This window comes from Vulpes vulpes, chromosome 10, assembly GCF_048418805.1.
Source record: "Vulpes vulpes isolate BD-2025 chromosome 10, VulVul3, whole genome shotgun sequence".
NCBI classification, from domain to species: domain Eukaryota; kingdom Metazoa; phylum Chordata; class Mammalia; order Carnivora; family Canidae; genus Vulpes; species Vulpes vulpes.
The window spans coordinates 7,034,288-7,047,038 of record NC_132789.1 but is presented as its reverse complement, the minus strand read 5'-3'; the positions used below and the strand labels follow the sequence as shown (position 1 = coordinate 7,047,038).

General features: G+C 43.2%; 1 protein-coding gene across 4 annotated transcripts in view; it reads right to left on the bottom strand.

The window, feature by feature from the left end:
* The window catches only part of ZCCHC8 (zinc finger CCHC-type containing 8), a 31,155-nt gene extending 25,397 nt beyond the window's left edge, over window positions 1–5,758 (bottom strand). Inside the window, exons 1-2 of one of the 4 annotated variants that reach the window (XM_026018813.2) lie at window positions 5,373–5,734; window positions 3,643–3,685 (exon numbers count right to left, since the gene is read on the bottom strand). Coding sequence is in view for 1 of the 4 variants with exons in the window: in XM_026018810.2 (XP_025874595.1) it covers window positions 3,643–3,685; window positions 5,373–5,571 (242 nt within the window). In the remaining 3 variants the exon portion in view is untranslated. Of the gene's footprint in view, window positions 1–3,642; window positions 3,686–4,830 lie in introns of all 4 variants that reach the window. The other 3 variants (XM_026018810.2, XM_026018811.2, XM_072722733.1) reach the window with 3 other exon arrangements.
* Between the last annotated feature and the right edge of the window lie 6,993 nt (window positions 5,759–12,751).

Genomic DNA, 12,751 nt, shown 5'->3' with positions numbered 1-12,751 from the left:
TCGCAGCAGAGTCTGCCTGAGTTCCCTCCCTCCATCTTCTCTTTCTAAAATGAATAAATCTTAAAAAAAAAAAAAAAAAAAAAAAAGACTTTTTTGGGGGGCACCTAAGGTGGCAGAACTGGTTAAGTGACCAACCCTTGGTTTTGGCTCAGGTCATGATCTCAGGGTTCTGGGAATCAAGCCCAGGGAAGGGCTCAGCACTGAGGCACTCAGTGCAGGATAGGCTTAAGACTTTCTCTGCCCCTCCCCCTGCTCTCCTGTGCACTCACATGAGAGCCCTTGTGTTCTAAAATTAAAAACAAACAAACAAACAAACAAAAAAACCATGATGTTTTAAAAAACCACATGCAATTATTGTATGGTCCTTTTTTTTTTTTAAGATTTTTATTTATTTATTCATGAGAGACCCAGAGAGAGAGAGAGAGAGAGAGAGAAAGAGAGAGAGGCAGAGACACAGGCAGAGGAAGAAGCAGGCTCCACGCAAGGAGCCCGATGTGGGACTCGATCCCAGGATCCTGGGATCACGACCTGAGCCAAAGGCAGGTGCTCAACCACTGAGCCACCCAGGGATCCCCAGTTGTATGGTACTCGACTAGAGTCCAATTTGAGCGACCAGCTATAAAGACATTCAGTTGGGGAAATCTGAATATGGACTGAGGTGGGAATGTTATTTAAAAAATCATACCAGGGACACCTGTGTGGTTCAATGGTTGAGCATCTGCCTTCGGCCCAGGGCCTGATCCTGGAGCCCCGGTATCAAGTCCCACATCAAGCTCCCTGCATGGAGCCTGCTTCTCCCTCTGCCTCTCTCTCTATGTCTTTCATGAATAAATAAATTAAATCTTTAAAAAACAAAACAAAACAGGGCAGCCCCAGGGTGGCTTGGCAGTTTAGCGCTGCCTTCAGCCCAGGGCCTGATCCTGGAGACCTGGGATCGAGTCCCACGTCCGGCTCCCTGCATGGAGCCTGCTTCTCCCTCTGCCTGTGTCTCTGCCTCTATCTCTCTCTCTCTGTGACTATCATAAATAAATAAAAATAAAAAAAATAAAAATAAAAAAATAAAATAAAAAGAAATCTGTAAAACAAACAAACAAACAAACAAAAAAACAAACAAAACCAAACCAGTGAGCAGCCCAGGTGGCTCAACGGTTTAGCGCCACCTTCAGCCCAGGGTGTGATCCTGGAGACACAGAATCAAGTCCCGCGTCAGGTTTCCTGCATGGAGCCCGTTTCTCCCTCTGCCTGTGTCTCTGCCTCTCTCTCTCTCTCTCTTTGTGTCTCTCTCATGAATAAATAAATCAAATCTTAAAAAAAAAATCATACCAGATACTGTGATGGTGGTGGTGTGATTATGCATGATAAAGTCTTGTTTTAAAAAGTTACATGCTGAAATATTTAAGGTAAAATGTGTATGTGGGATGAAAATGAAGTATGGCCAAATATTAACTGTCAAATATAGTAATGAAAAAATCTGGTATTAATTGTAATATTTATTTTCCAGACATTTGCAACTTTTTTTTTTAATATTTATTTATTCATAGAGACAGAGAGAGAGAGAGAGAGAGAGAGAGAGAGAGAGAGAAGCAGAGGCAGAGGGAGAGGAGGGGAGAAGCAGACTCTATAAAGGGAGCCTGATGCCGGACTCGATCCCGGGAGACCAGGATCATGTCCTGGGCCAAAGGCAGGTGCTAAACCACTGAGCCACCCAGGGATCCCCACAACTTTTCATAATATAAAGTTAAAAATGTTTATTGCACAAAAAAGGGAGAAACTCCTGATCATGACAGTTCCAAAAATAAGGATTAAACCAAAAGGCTTGTGTGGTACAAATTTTACCTAAATAATTTTATTTCTTCTTGTTTTTAAGTTTCCTGTAGAATGTTTTATCAGTCTGACAACAAGAGCACTAATTCTAAAAAGAAAATTTTTTTCTTTTTATTTTTTAGAAAATTTTAATTTATTCCTTTTTTAGGACACTAATGCTTGCCTCGGGTATTGGCAAAGCCCACAATGCTATCATTTAAATGGGTGATTATAACCCCTTTATAAATGAGTATTTGTTTAAATTATCAACTCAATTAGAAAGTCTGCTTATCAGGTGCCTGGGTGGCTCAGTGTTGAGCGTCTATCTGCCTTTGGCTCAGGGCATGATCCTGGGGTCCTGGGATGGAGTCCCACAGGGGGCTCCCCATGGGGAGCCTGCTTCTCCCTCTGCCTATGTCTCTGCCTCTCTCTGTCTCTCATGAATAAATAAAATCTTTTTTAAAAAAGTGTTTATTTTTAAATATTTTAAAAATTATGATTTTTGAGGAATCCCAGTTTTATTCAATATATTTAATATCTAACCATAAACAAGTTTAAATCCACTAAGTACGCTCACATTGAGAAGTGAGGTAAGGCATACAGAGGCTTCCAAAATACATCTGAATTCTGAAATTTTAAACTTTTAGTCATCAGTGTAGCTGGTTACTTCAGCTGGTTCCAAAGACAAAAAACTCCATGTGACATTGGATCATGGGCCCCCAAAATTCTGAAAGCCTGACAATACTATTCCACATAATAAGGTTGTCCTTTGACAAATATTTTAGATTCATATTATGGGAAATGAGCATTTACTCCTTTTTAAATATTTTTTTGTTCTTTCTAAAATTTTTAAAAAGATTTTATTTACTTATTCATGAGAGACACAGAGAGCAGAGGCAGAGACATAGGCAGAGGGAGAAGCAGGCTCCATGCAGGGAGCCCGATGTGGAACTTCATCCTGGGGCCGAGGGATCACGCCCTGAGCCAAAGGCAGACGCTCAAATGCTGAGCCACCTAGGTGTCCTATACTCTTAAAGTCAGATGTCTGAATGCAAACCTACTCATTGTACTTTCTTCAAAAGCAGTCATTTCTCTTTTCCTAAAATGAAATCTTGTATCATTTCTATTTAGGAAAACATCTTAACCGTGTAAATAAATCTTCACCTAGTGTAATACTATAATATTAATCCTAGAATAACTCCAATATTTGTGGAGTAAGAACGGCTAGGTTGTCAACTTGCCTGTTCTGAATATTAAGTCAAAATTTTCTGGATATGTTTCACAAATATTTTTAGCCAGTAAGTCAGTTTAAAAGTTACTCAGGTATACAACATAATGGTTCAATATTTGTATATGTTGTGAAATGATCAGTGCAATAAAACTAGTTAACATCTACCCCGCAAATACCAATAAATTAATTTAAAATTTAATGCAGGGACACCTGGGTGGCTCAGTGGTTTAGAGCCTCCCTTCAGCCCAGGGCACAATCCTGGAGTCCGGGGGTCGAGTCCCACATTGGGCTCCCTGCATGGAGCCTGCTTCTCCCTCTGTCTGTGTCTCTGCCTCTCTCTCTCTCTCTTTCTCCCTGTCTCTCATAAATAAATAAATAAAATCTTTTAAAAAAATTAAAAATTTAATACAATTTTAGTTGTATTCAAATAAATTAAAAAATTCATATTTTACCTCCAGAAATTAAAAGTAAAGGATCATGACTGATTTTTTCAGAGTACACTGAACAAATAAAAACAATACAAAAATCCCAAATACTTTTTACAAAGAAATTGTAGCTACATATTCAATATTAATAAAGGACAATGATGTAAGTACAATATCTCATACCTTGGTCGAGTCAGAATGTTCAATTTTCTTTTAAGTTGTTGATGTTATTACTTGTTAAGGAATATAAGCCCTCATTAAACAGAATCACAAATATCATAAAACTCAACTACTCACTCCTACTTTACATGTCAGAATGTTAAAAGACCTGCAAATATTTTGAGGATGATACGCTTAACGGAGCTCCTATTTTGTTGTAGAACTAGGCATTTAAGCCTAAAAATTAAAATAGTTTTCTCATCTCTTCTAACTTAGATATTCTAAGGCAGGGTCATGTAGTTCAAAAGTGACTAACCAAACCAAAAACGTTATTCAGAGAGTGACACCCCATCAAAATTTAAACAGCAATTCATTTTAAGAAAAAGCAGCATGGGACGCCAGGGTGGCTCAGTTGGTTAAGCATCCCACTCTTGACTTAGGCTCAGGTCAGGAGCCTGCTTAAGATTCTCCATCTGCCTCTACACCCCCCGCCACTTGTGCACGCACTCTCTCTCTAAAAAATAAAAAAAATAAATAAATAATTAAATAAAATAAAATAATAAAATAAAATAATAATAATAATAAAAAGAGCAGGGGATCCCTGGGTGGCACAGCAGTTTAGCGCCTGCCTTTGGCCCAATGCGCGATCCTGGAGACCCAGGATCGAGTCCCACGTCGGGCTCCCGGTGTATGGAGCCTGCTTCTCCCTCTGCCTGTGTCTCTGACTCTCTCTCTCTCTCTCTCTCACTTGTGTGCCTATCATAAATAAATAAAATTTTAAAAATTTAAATAATAATAATAATAAAAAGAGCAGCCTGATAAGCGATAAAGTCAATATGGTAAAACAAAGTCCTGATGACAAAAGAATCCAGCTAGGATAGAATCTTTGGATGTTCACCTTACAATCCTTTCAACTTTCCTGTATTTTGAAATCTCACATATTAAAAGGTAAAAGAAAAAAGGCATCATGAAAAACAAACTTCAAAAACCCTTAAAGATGATTTACCAACCGCTTTTAGGGGTTTATTTTAAACGGGAAACTATGGGAACCCGAAATCACCCGCATATAGTTTCAAAAACAAAACAAAACAAAACCACTCTCTAAGAACGTAAATAAACATACTAACTAATCTTGCTAGAAAGGCTGTCATCATGTAACTAAGCCAAACGGAAACTTATTTGGCGCGTTTTTCCTAAAGCTTGGCAACGCACCTTCACCACGGAAGGTATTTCAAAGTTGAAGAACTTTAAAACGAATCCACCCAACTCTACCAGGCAATCGGCCACTCCTCTCTGCAGGCCTCAGCTCCTGGAGAGCCCCCGGCCCCGCACCCTGAGCACTGGCTTCTACCCCACCGTAAAGCACAGATCCACGCGAAGGTCTGGGCGGCCGGCTCTCTCCTATGGACAAACTACAAAATGACTGCATCCACTTGGGCTTGGCTGGAAAAACAAAACACAAAAAAAGGGAAAGCGGATAAGGACTTGAGAGAGGACAAGTGGTGGCCAGCCTACGACCTAGCAGCCTGGAGGCATCCGAAAAACCCAGCCCCAGCTTGGAGCTTGGGGGTGGGGGTGGGGGTGGGGCGCGGGGGGCGGCCGGCGAGGAGCACGTCCAGTCCAGGACGCGGACCCCGGGGCAGCGCACGCGAGCCGACTCGGGAATTCTGGCCCCCCCGGGATCTCCGCCGCGCCCTCCCACACAGGCCGCCACCGCACGCCGGCGAGCCGGCCCGAGCGAGCGGGAAGGATATTCTCGGCGCGGAGCTGCTCGATGGTCTCCTCGCACTGCCGAAGCCGCTCCCGTAGCTCCGCGTCGCCGGCCCCATGCTCGTCCTCCTCGTCGCCGTCGTCGTCCTTGAAGCGGGTGTGAACGGGCTTGGGAATCGAGTCCTCTGGGTGGTCAAACGCCTCGAACAGCTCTAGGTCGCCAAAATCCACCTCCGCCGCCATGTTGGGCTGTGGGAGAGATTCGAGAAGAGGCGGAGCTGGCCGCCGGCCCGGGGCGATGGTTGTAGGGCGGCACCGCTCGCTAGGGCTCGGACCGCGCCAAGCCACCCGGTAGATTTTCTCCCAACGTAGGCCGCCGCAGCTGCACAAGGGGCGGGTCAGCCCCGAGAGACTACAACTCCCAGAATGCAATGGCGACGCTCCGAGTCACTTCCGAGATTGCTAGGGAGCATGGCATGCTGGGACGCATGGTTTCTAAGCGACTGTTAACTCATTGTTTGCATTGCGTAGTGGGATTGTTCCTTTTTAAACGTGCAGAAAGCATGCCTGGATCAGAATGTGTTAAAACAATATACATTGTTCCTGTGATGCATCTAAGGCTGAAAAATCAGAGCGTGACGCACGTCTTATCACAGATTCTAGTGTGCGTGCTAAATTGCAACAACAGAATAAGGAACTCTAGTTTTGCCACAAATTTCCTCCGGGATCTTGGACAACCTATTTCAGTTCATTGGGCTTGTTGCACTTTTTCATGAAACACTAGCCAAATCAGACCGTTTTAGACTTGTGTGTTGCGGGTTTCCGTGGTTTCTCTCGTTCAATCTCTCATTCATTCAATAACATTTCTTTCCCACGTTCAAAGTGCCAGGCCCTGTTCTAGATCTCCAGGATGCAAGAGAGCAAAATAGAGAAATTATTGCTATGGTGGAACCTACAGGCTAGCAAAAGGAACAAACAACAACAAAACAAAAAATCCTAACTGTTCTTGCTCTTGGGACCCGGGAGATGTTGATGGTGTTCATTATATTTAAAAGTATATGAAATAGGGACGCCTGGGTGGCTTAGTGGTTGAGCATCTGCCTTCAGCCCAGGGTGTGATCCTGGGGTCCTGGGGTCGAGTCCCACATCGGGTTCTATGCATGGAGCCTGCTTCTCCCTCTGCTTGTGTCTCTGCCTCTCTCTGTGTGTCTCTCATGAATAAATAAATAAAATATTTTAAAAAAATAAAATAAAAGTATATGAAATAAAAACAGTGGGACGCCTGGGTGGCTCAGCGGTTGAGTATCTGCCTTCTGCTCAGAGCATAATCCCCGTCTAGGATCGAGTCCCCCAACGGGCTCCCTGCGAGGAGCCTGCTTCTCCCTCTGCCTGTGTCTCTCTTGAATAAATAAATTAAATCTTTTAAAAAATTATTTAAAAAAACAGCAAGTTATGGATATGTAACAATTTACTTTGACAGAATCTGTGGGAATCAATGAACTGAGGAACTGAGGTTTGAATTGAACACACGAAATGTTAGGAGGGCAACGTTGGTGAATGCACTGCGTGCAGACTTAAGAGCATCCTCCTTGAAGAAATCATATATGAAATGAAAAGAGAGTGGAGCACATGAGGCTGGTCACCTTAGGCCAGTACTCAGACCAGGTTAGGGAATTCTTTCTACACCCCCAAAATTGGGAAGTCATTTCAAAATTTTAAACAGGTAGTGAGTTCATGACCCACAAATTTTCATTTTGGTAAGATGGTCTTGATTATTTGATAGATAAACAATTCAGGGATGCCTGGGTGGCTCAACGGGTTAAGCGTCTGCCTTTGGTTCAGGTCATGATCCCAGCGTCCAGCATTGAGGCCCGCATCAGACTCCTTGTGAGGAGACTGCTTCTCCTCTGTGTCTCTGCCACTCTGTGTGTGTGTGTGTGTGTCTCATGAATAAATGAATAAAATCTTTAATAAATATATATAAAAAGAAAAACGATTGAAAATCCAGCAAAAGTAAAGTTCCGAGCCTAGCAGATTGATAGGTTTTTGTAGTCAAACCAATAAATGTTAGTTTGGATTAGGGTAGTAGAAATAATGGTGGAGAGTTGATATTTAGAAGTAGAAAATAGAACATAAAATTAAATCAACAGTTAATTGGAGAGTTGGATATAGCAAATGAAAGAAAATGAGTCATGAATATTTCTCAAGATTCTGACTTCAGAAACTGAATAAATGATCAATGACATGATGTGGATCAGGTTTGGCAGCAACAAGGGAAGTTATGCGGTATCTTGAGGCAATTTTATCCTCAGAAGCAATAAAGAAGCAACTGAAGGGGCAGCCCCGGGGGTCCAGCAGTTTAGAGCCGCCTCCGGCCTGGGATGTGATCTTGGAGACCCGGGATCGAGTCCCATGTCAGGCTCCCTGCATCCAGCCTGCTTCTCCCTCTGCCTGTGTCTCTGCCTCTCTCTCTCTCTCTCTCTCTCTCTCTCTGTCTGTCATGAATAAATAAGTAAAATCTTTTTTTGTTATTATTTTTAAAGATAGATTTATTTATTTATTTATTTATTTATTTATGATAGACACAGAGAGAGAGAGAGAGAGAGAGACAGGCAGAGGGAGAAGCAGGCTCCATGCCAGGAGTCCCACTCAGGACTCGATCCCGGGACTCCAGGATCGCGCCCTGGGCCAAAGACAGGCACGAAACTGCTGAGCCACCCAGGGATCCCAAATAAATAAAATCTTAAAAAAAAAAAAACAACTGGATTGGTGAAAAAATTTTTAAGCATTTGATATATTTTTCTTAAAGATTTTGTTTAGAGAGAGAGCCAGAGCAGGGGAAGAGGCAGGGAAAGAGCTTAAGGCAAATGCTGCACTGAGCATAGAGACCAACGTGGAGCTTGAACTTATAACCCTGAGATCATGACCTGGGACAAAAATCAGGAGTGGGATATTCAAGTGACTGAGCCACCCAGGGACTCTTACACATTGATATATTTAAGGTAAAATCTGAGCCCCAATTGAGATGTTTTCTAGGCAGCTGGATCTTTGAGTAAAGCTCTGAGAAAAAAGTCTGCACTAAAGGTTAACATTTGTTGTTGTTGTTTTTTAAGATGTATGAATTTTATTTTATTTATTTATTCATGAGCAACAGAAAGAGAGAGAGAGGGGCAGAGACACAGGCCGAGGGAGAAGCAGGCTCCATGCAGAGAGCCCGACATGGGACTCGATTCTGGGTCTCCAGGATCACACCCCGGGCTGCAGGCAGTGCTAAACCACTGAGCCACTGGGGCTGCCCAAAGGTTAACATTTGGATGCCCCACATTTTTAAGGACATTAAATATAACTACGGTAAAGGGTAATTGCATAATGAAGAATACAGAGAAGAGTCTATGATTGAGTCTTGAGACACTCAATGGGATGGAACTGACAAGAGAAATACAGAAATTGGTGGTGAATTGCCAGAGTGAGAGAACTAGGAGTGGATCCAATAGAAATTGTGTGTATATACAATTTTATTTTTGTAAATATTTGTTTTTAGAAGGATTTTTTTTTTAAGATTTTGCTTATTTATTCATGAGAGACACAGAGAGAAAGAGACACATCCCGATGTGGGACTTGATCTCAGGACCCTGGAATCACAACCCAGAGCCAAAAGAAGACGCTCAACCACTGAGCCACCCAGGTGCCCCTTTTTAAAGGTTTTTATTTATTTGAGAGAGAGCAAGCCAGAGAGAGAGCACAAACTGAGGGAGGGGCAAAGGGAGAAGCAGAGGGAAAGGGAGAAGTAGACTCCCTGCAGAGCAGGGAAGCCTAATGTGGGGCTTAATCTCAAGACCCTGGGATCATGACCCAAACCAAAGGCAGTTGCTTAATCAACCAAGCTACTCAGGTACCCCTAAAATTTTTTAAAGTAATCTCTATACCCAATGTGGGGATCAAACTTAAAACCCCAAAATCAAGAGCTGTGTGCTCTACTGACTGAGCCAGCCAGGCACCCATAGAAGTTATATTTAAGTATGCACTTTATTTTTTTTTAAATTTTATTTATTTATACATGAGAGACACACACACAGGCAGAGGGAGAAGCAGGCTCCATGCAGGGAGCCCAACCTGGAACTTGATCCTGGGTCTGAAGGCGGCACTAAACCACTGAGCCACTCGGGCTGCCCTAAGTATACACTTTAATCACCTTTTGACCTATGAAATGTGTACTTGGAATGATATATAAAACTTGTTTCCATCTTCTTGAACCAAGTTACTTCTTCAATGATACTTAAGTTTTCTAAGGTTCATGGAATAAAGATCTACCCAAGCTGGAAACCTCATCTTTGAATTTTTTGACACCCATACACAACTACCCAGTCTTTTTTTTTTTTTTTTTTTTTTTTTTTATGATAGTCACAGAGAGAGAGAGAGGCAGAGACATAGGCAGAGGGAGAAGCAGGCTCCGTGCACCGGGAGCCCGATGTGGGATTCGATCCCGGGTCTCCAAGATCGCGCCCTGGGCCAAAGGCAGGCGCCAAACCGCTGTGCCACCCAGGGATCCCCAGTCTTTTTTTTTTTAAGAGTTTATTTATTCATGGCAAACACAGAGAGAGGCAGAGACACAGGCAGAGGGAGAGGCAGGTTCCATGCAGGGAACCCAACATGTGACTCGATCCTGGGTCTCCAGGATCACATCCTGGGCCAAAGACAGCATTAAACCACTGGGCCACCTGGGCTGCCCCCACAACTACCTTCCAAGTTACTGTCAAAGCCAATTGCTCTCACATCACTACCACATCATTAAAATACCTCCTGGGGAGGGGTGGGGGTTGTCTGGGTAGCTCAGTTGCAACTTTCTTTAGCTGAGATCATGGTCCAGTGGGCTGGAGCCCTGAGTCCCTTCCTGCTCAGCGGGGAGTCTGCTTCTCCCTCACCCACTCTCTCCTCACATGGTCTCTCTCAAAAAAAAATCTTAAAAAAATATTTCTGGGTGTACCTCGGTAGTTCAGTCGGTTAAGCATCGACTTCTTAAAATTTAAATTCGATTAACATATAGTGTATTATTGGTTTCAGAGGTAGAGTTCAGTGATTCACCAGTCTTCCATAACACCCAGTGCTCAGGGCAGCCTGAGTAGCTCAGCAGTTTAGCGCCACCTTCAGCCCAGGTCCTGGAGACCTGGGATCGAGTTCCACATCAGGCTCTCTGCATGGACCTGCTTCTCCCTCTGCCTGTGCTCTGCCTGTGCTCTGCCTGTGTCTCTCATGAATAAAATCTTAAAAGAAAAAAAAAAAAAAAAAAAACCACCCAGTGCTCGTTCGGTCACACGCCCTCCTTATAGTGTCTCTTTTAATCTCAGCTCAGGTCTTGATCTCAGGATTGTTGAGTGGAGCCTACTTTATTTTTTTCTTTTTTTAAATATTTATTTCTTCATAAAATAAAGATTTTATTTATTTATTGATGAGAGACACACACACACACAGAGGCAGAGACACAAGCAGAGGGAGAAGCAGGCTCCATGCAGGGAGCGCGACACAGGGCTCGATCTCCGGTCTCCAGCATCAGGCCCTGAACCGAAGGCGGCGCTAAAACGCTGAACCACCTGGGCTGCCAGAGTGGAGCCTACTTTAAAAAATAAAGTATCTCCTGGACAGCAACCTACATTCTTGTTGCTTACAGGGATTAATCCTAACATATCCATCATGGAGTACAAGGCTTTGAAACTGAAAGCACAGTAATAGCCAGGAAAATGGGGGAAACAAAAGGTTAACACATAAAAACCACTGAATCTATCTCCCCTATAAATCAATTCCCAACTGAGCCAAGCAGCTCAATGATTTCCACCACCAAATCATTCCTCCCAACTAGGACTCTAAAAATTACTTATTCAAGTTAAATTATGTAACTTAAATTTATCTATATACCTCCCTCTAGATGTACACGGTCTAATCTGGTTGTCTGGCTACTTGGGACTGGCTATGAAGTAAAAATTGGGATGTACTAAAACACACTGGGTTTTAAAAATATGTAAAATCTTAAATTACTGATTACCTAATAATTACTGATTGAATTATTTTAAAGCACATGTTGTACGAATGAAGTTAGTTTCATTTGTTTAAATTTGGCTACTTGGGTGTTTTAAATTATTGCTCTAGAGGAGTGCAGGATGGATCATATCCGTTATAATGTGTGGTCAGCTCCTCAAATATTTTTTTTTTAATTTTTTATTTATTTATGATAGGAACACAGTGAGAGAGAGGCAGAGACACAGGCAGAGGGAGAAGCAGGCTCCATGCACCGGGAGCCCGACGTGGGATTCGATCCCAGATCTCCAGGATCGCGCCCTGGGCCAAAGGCAGGCGCCAAACCGCAGCGCCACCCAGGGATCCCAGCTCCTCAAATACTATAGAAAAACACAGGAAGCAGTTAACGTGTGCTTTCATTTCCACGTTTGTTTGTTTTTTAAGGATTTTGATAGAGCACAAGCAGAGGGAGCCCAACCTAGGGCTTCCTTCCAGAACCCTGGGATCAAGACCTGAGCTGAAAGCAGACGCTTAACCCACTGGGCCATCCACCTGCCTCTCCACTGCCTTTTAGAAGCCCATGAAAAAAAAATTTTTTTTTTTAATTATTCTTGAGAGACACATAGAGGCAGATACAGGCAGAGGGAGAAGCAGGCTCCCTGCGGAACACCCCATAAAGGACTCCATCCCAGACCCTGGATCAAGCCGAGCCAAAGGAAGACAATTGCTGAGCTATGCAGGCGTCCCCTGAAAAGAAATTAAAAAATATTTTTTTCAGTTGAGTGCACGCACGTGCAGGAACTCGAGACGGAGAAGCCAACTCCCTGCTAAGCAGGGAGGCCAATACAGGGCCCTATCCTATCCCAGGACCCTGACATCATGACCTAAGCTGAAGGCACTTAACCACCCATATGCCCTAGCCCATGGAAATTCCTAATTAAACTTATTTGAGAAGGTACAGAGAACTTGAAAATTTTGGTTTGGGGACACCAGAAGGAAACCCTCCCCCCCCACTCATTCCTCCAGAAACTTGACCTTGTCACTTAAGTATGAAGAGTCGTTTCTTTTTTTAAGATTTTATTTGATACACAGAGAAAGCATGTGAGAGCACAAGCAGGGGGAGCAGCTGGTAGAGGGAGAAGCAGACTTCTTGCTGAGCAAGGAGCCCGATGCAGGGCTTGATCCGAGGACTCTGGGACCATGACCCAAGGCAAAGGCAAACACCTGAGCCACCCAGGCACCCCGAAGAGCCATTTCTTCATAAAAGTATTGTGCTCTAGGAAAATGAGATTTAAACATTTACCAAAATACTTATACCTTATTTATCACAAAAACATGCCCAACAAGCAAGTTGGTCACTTATGAACTCATTTGAAAAATAAAGGTATAAGGGGTGCCTAGGTGGCTCAATGGG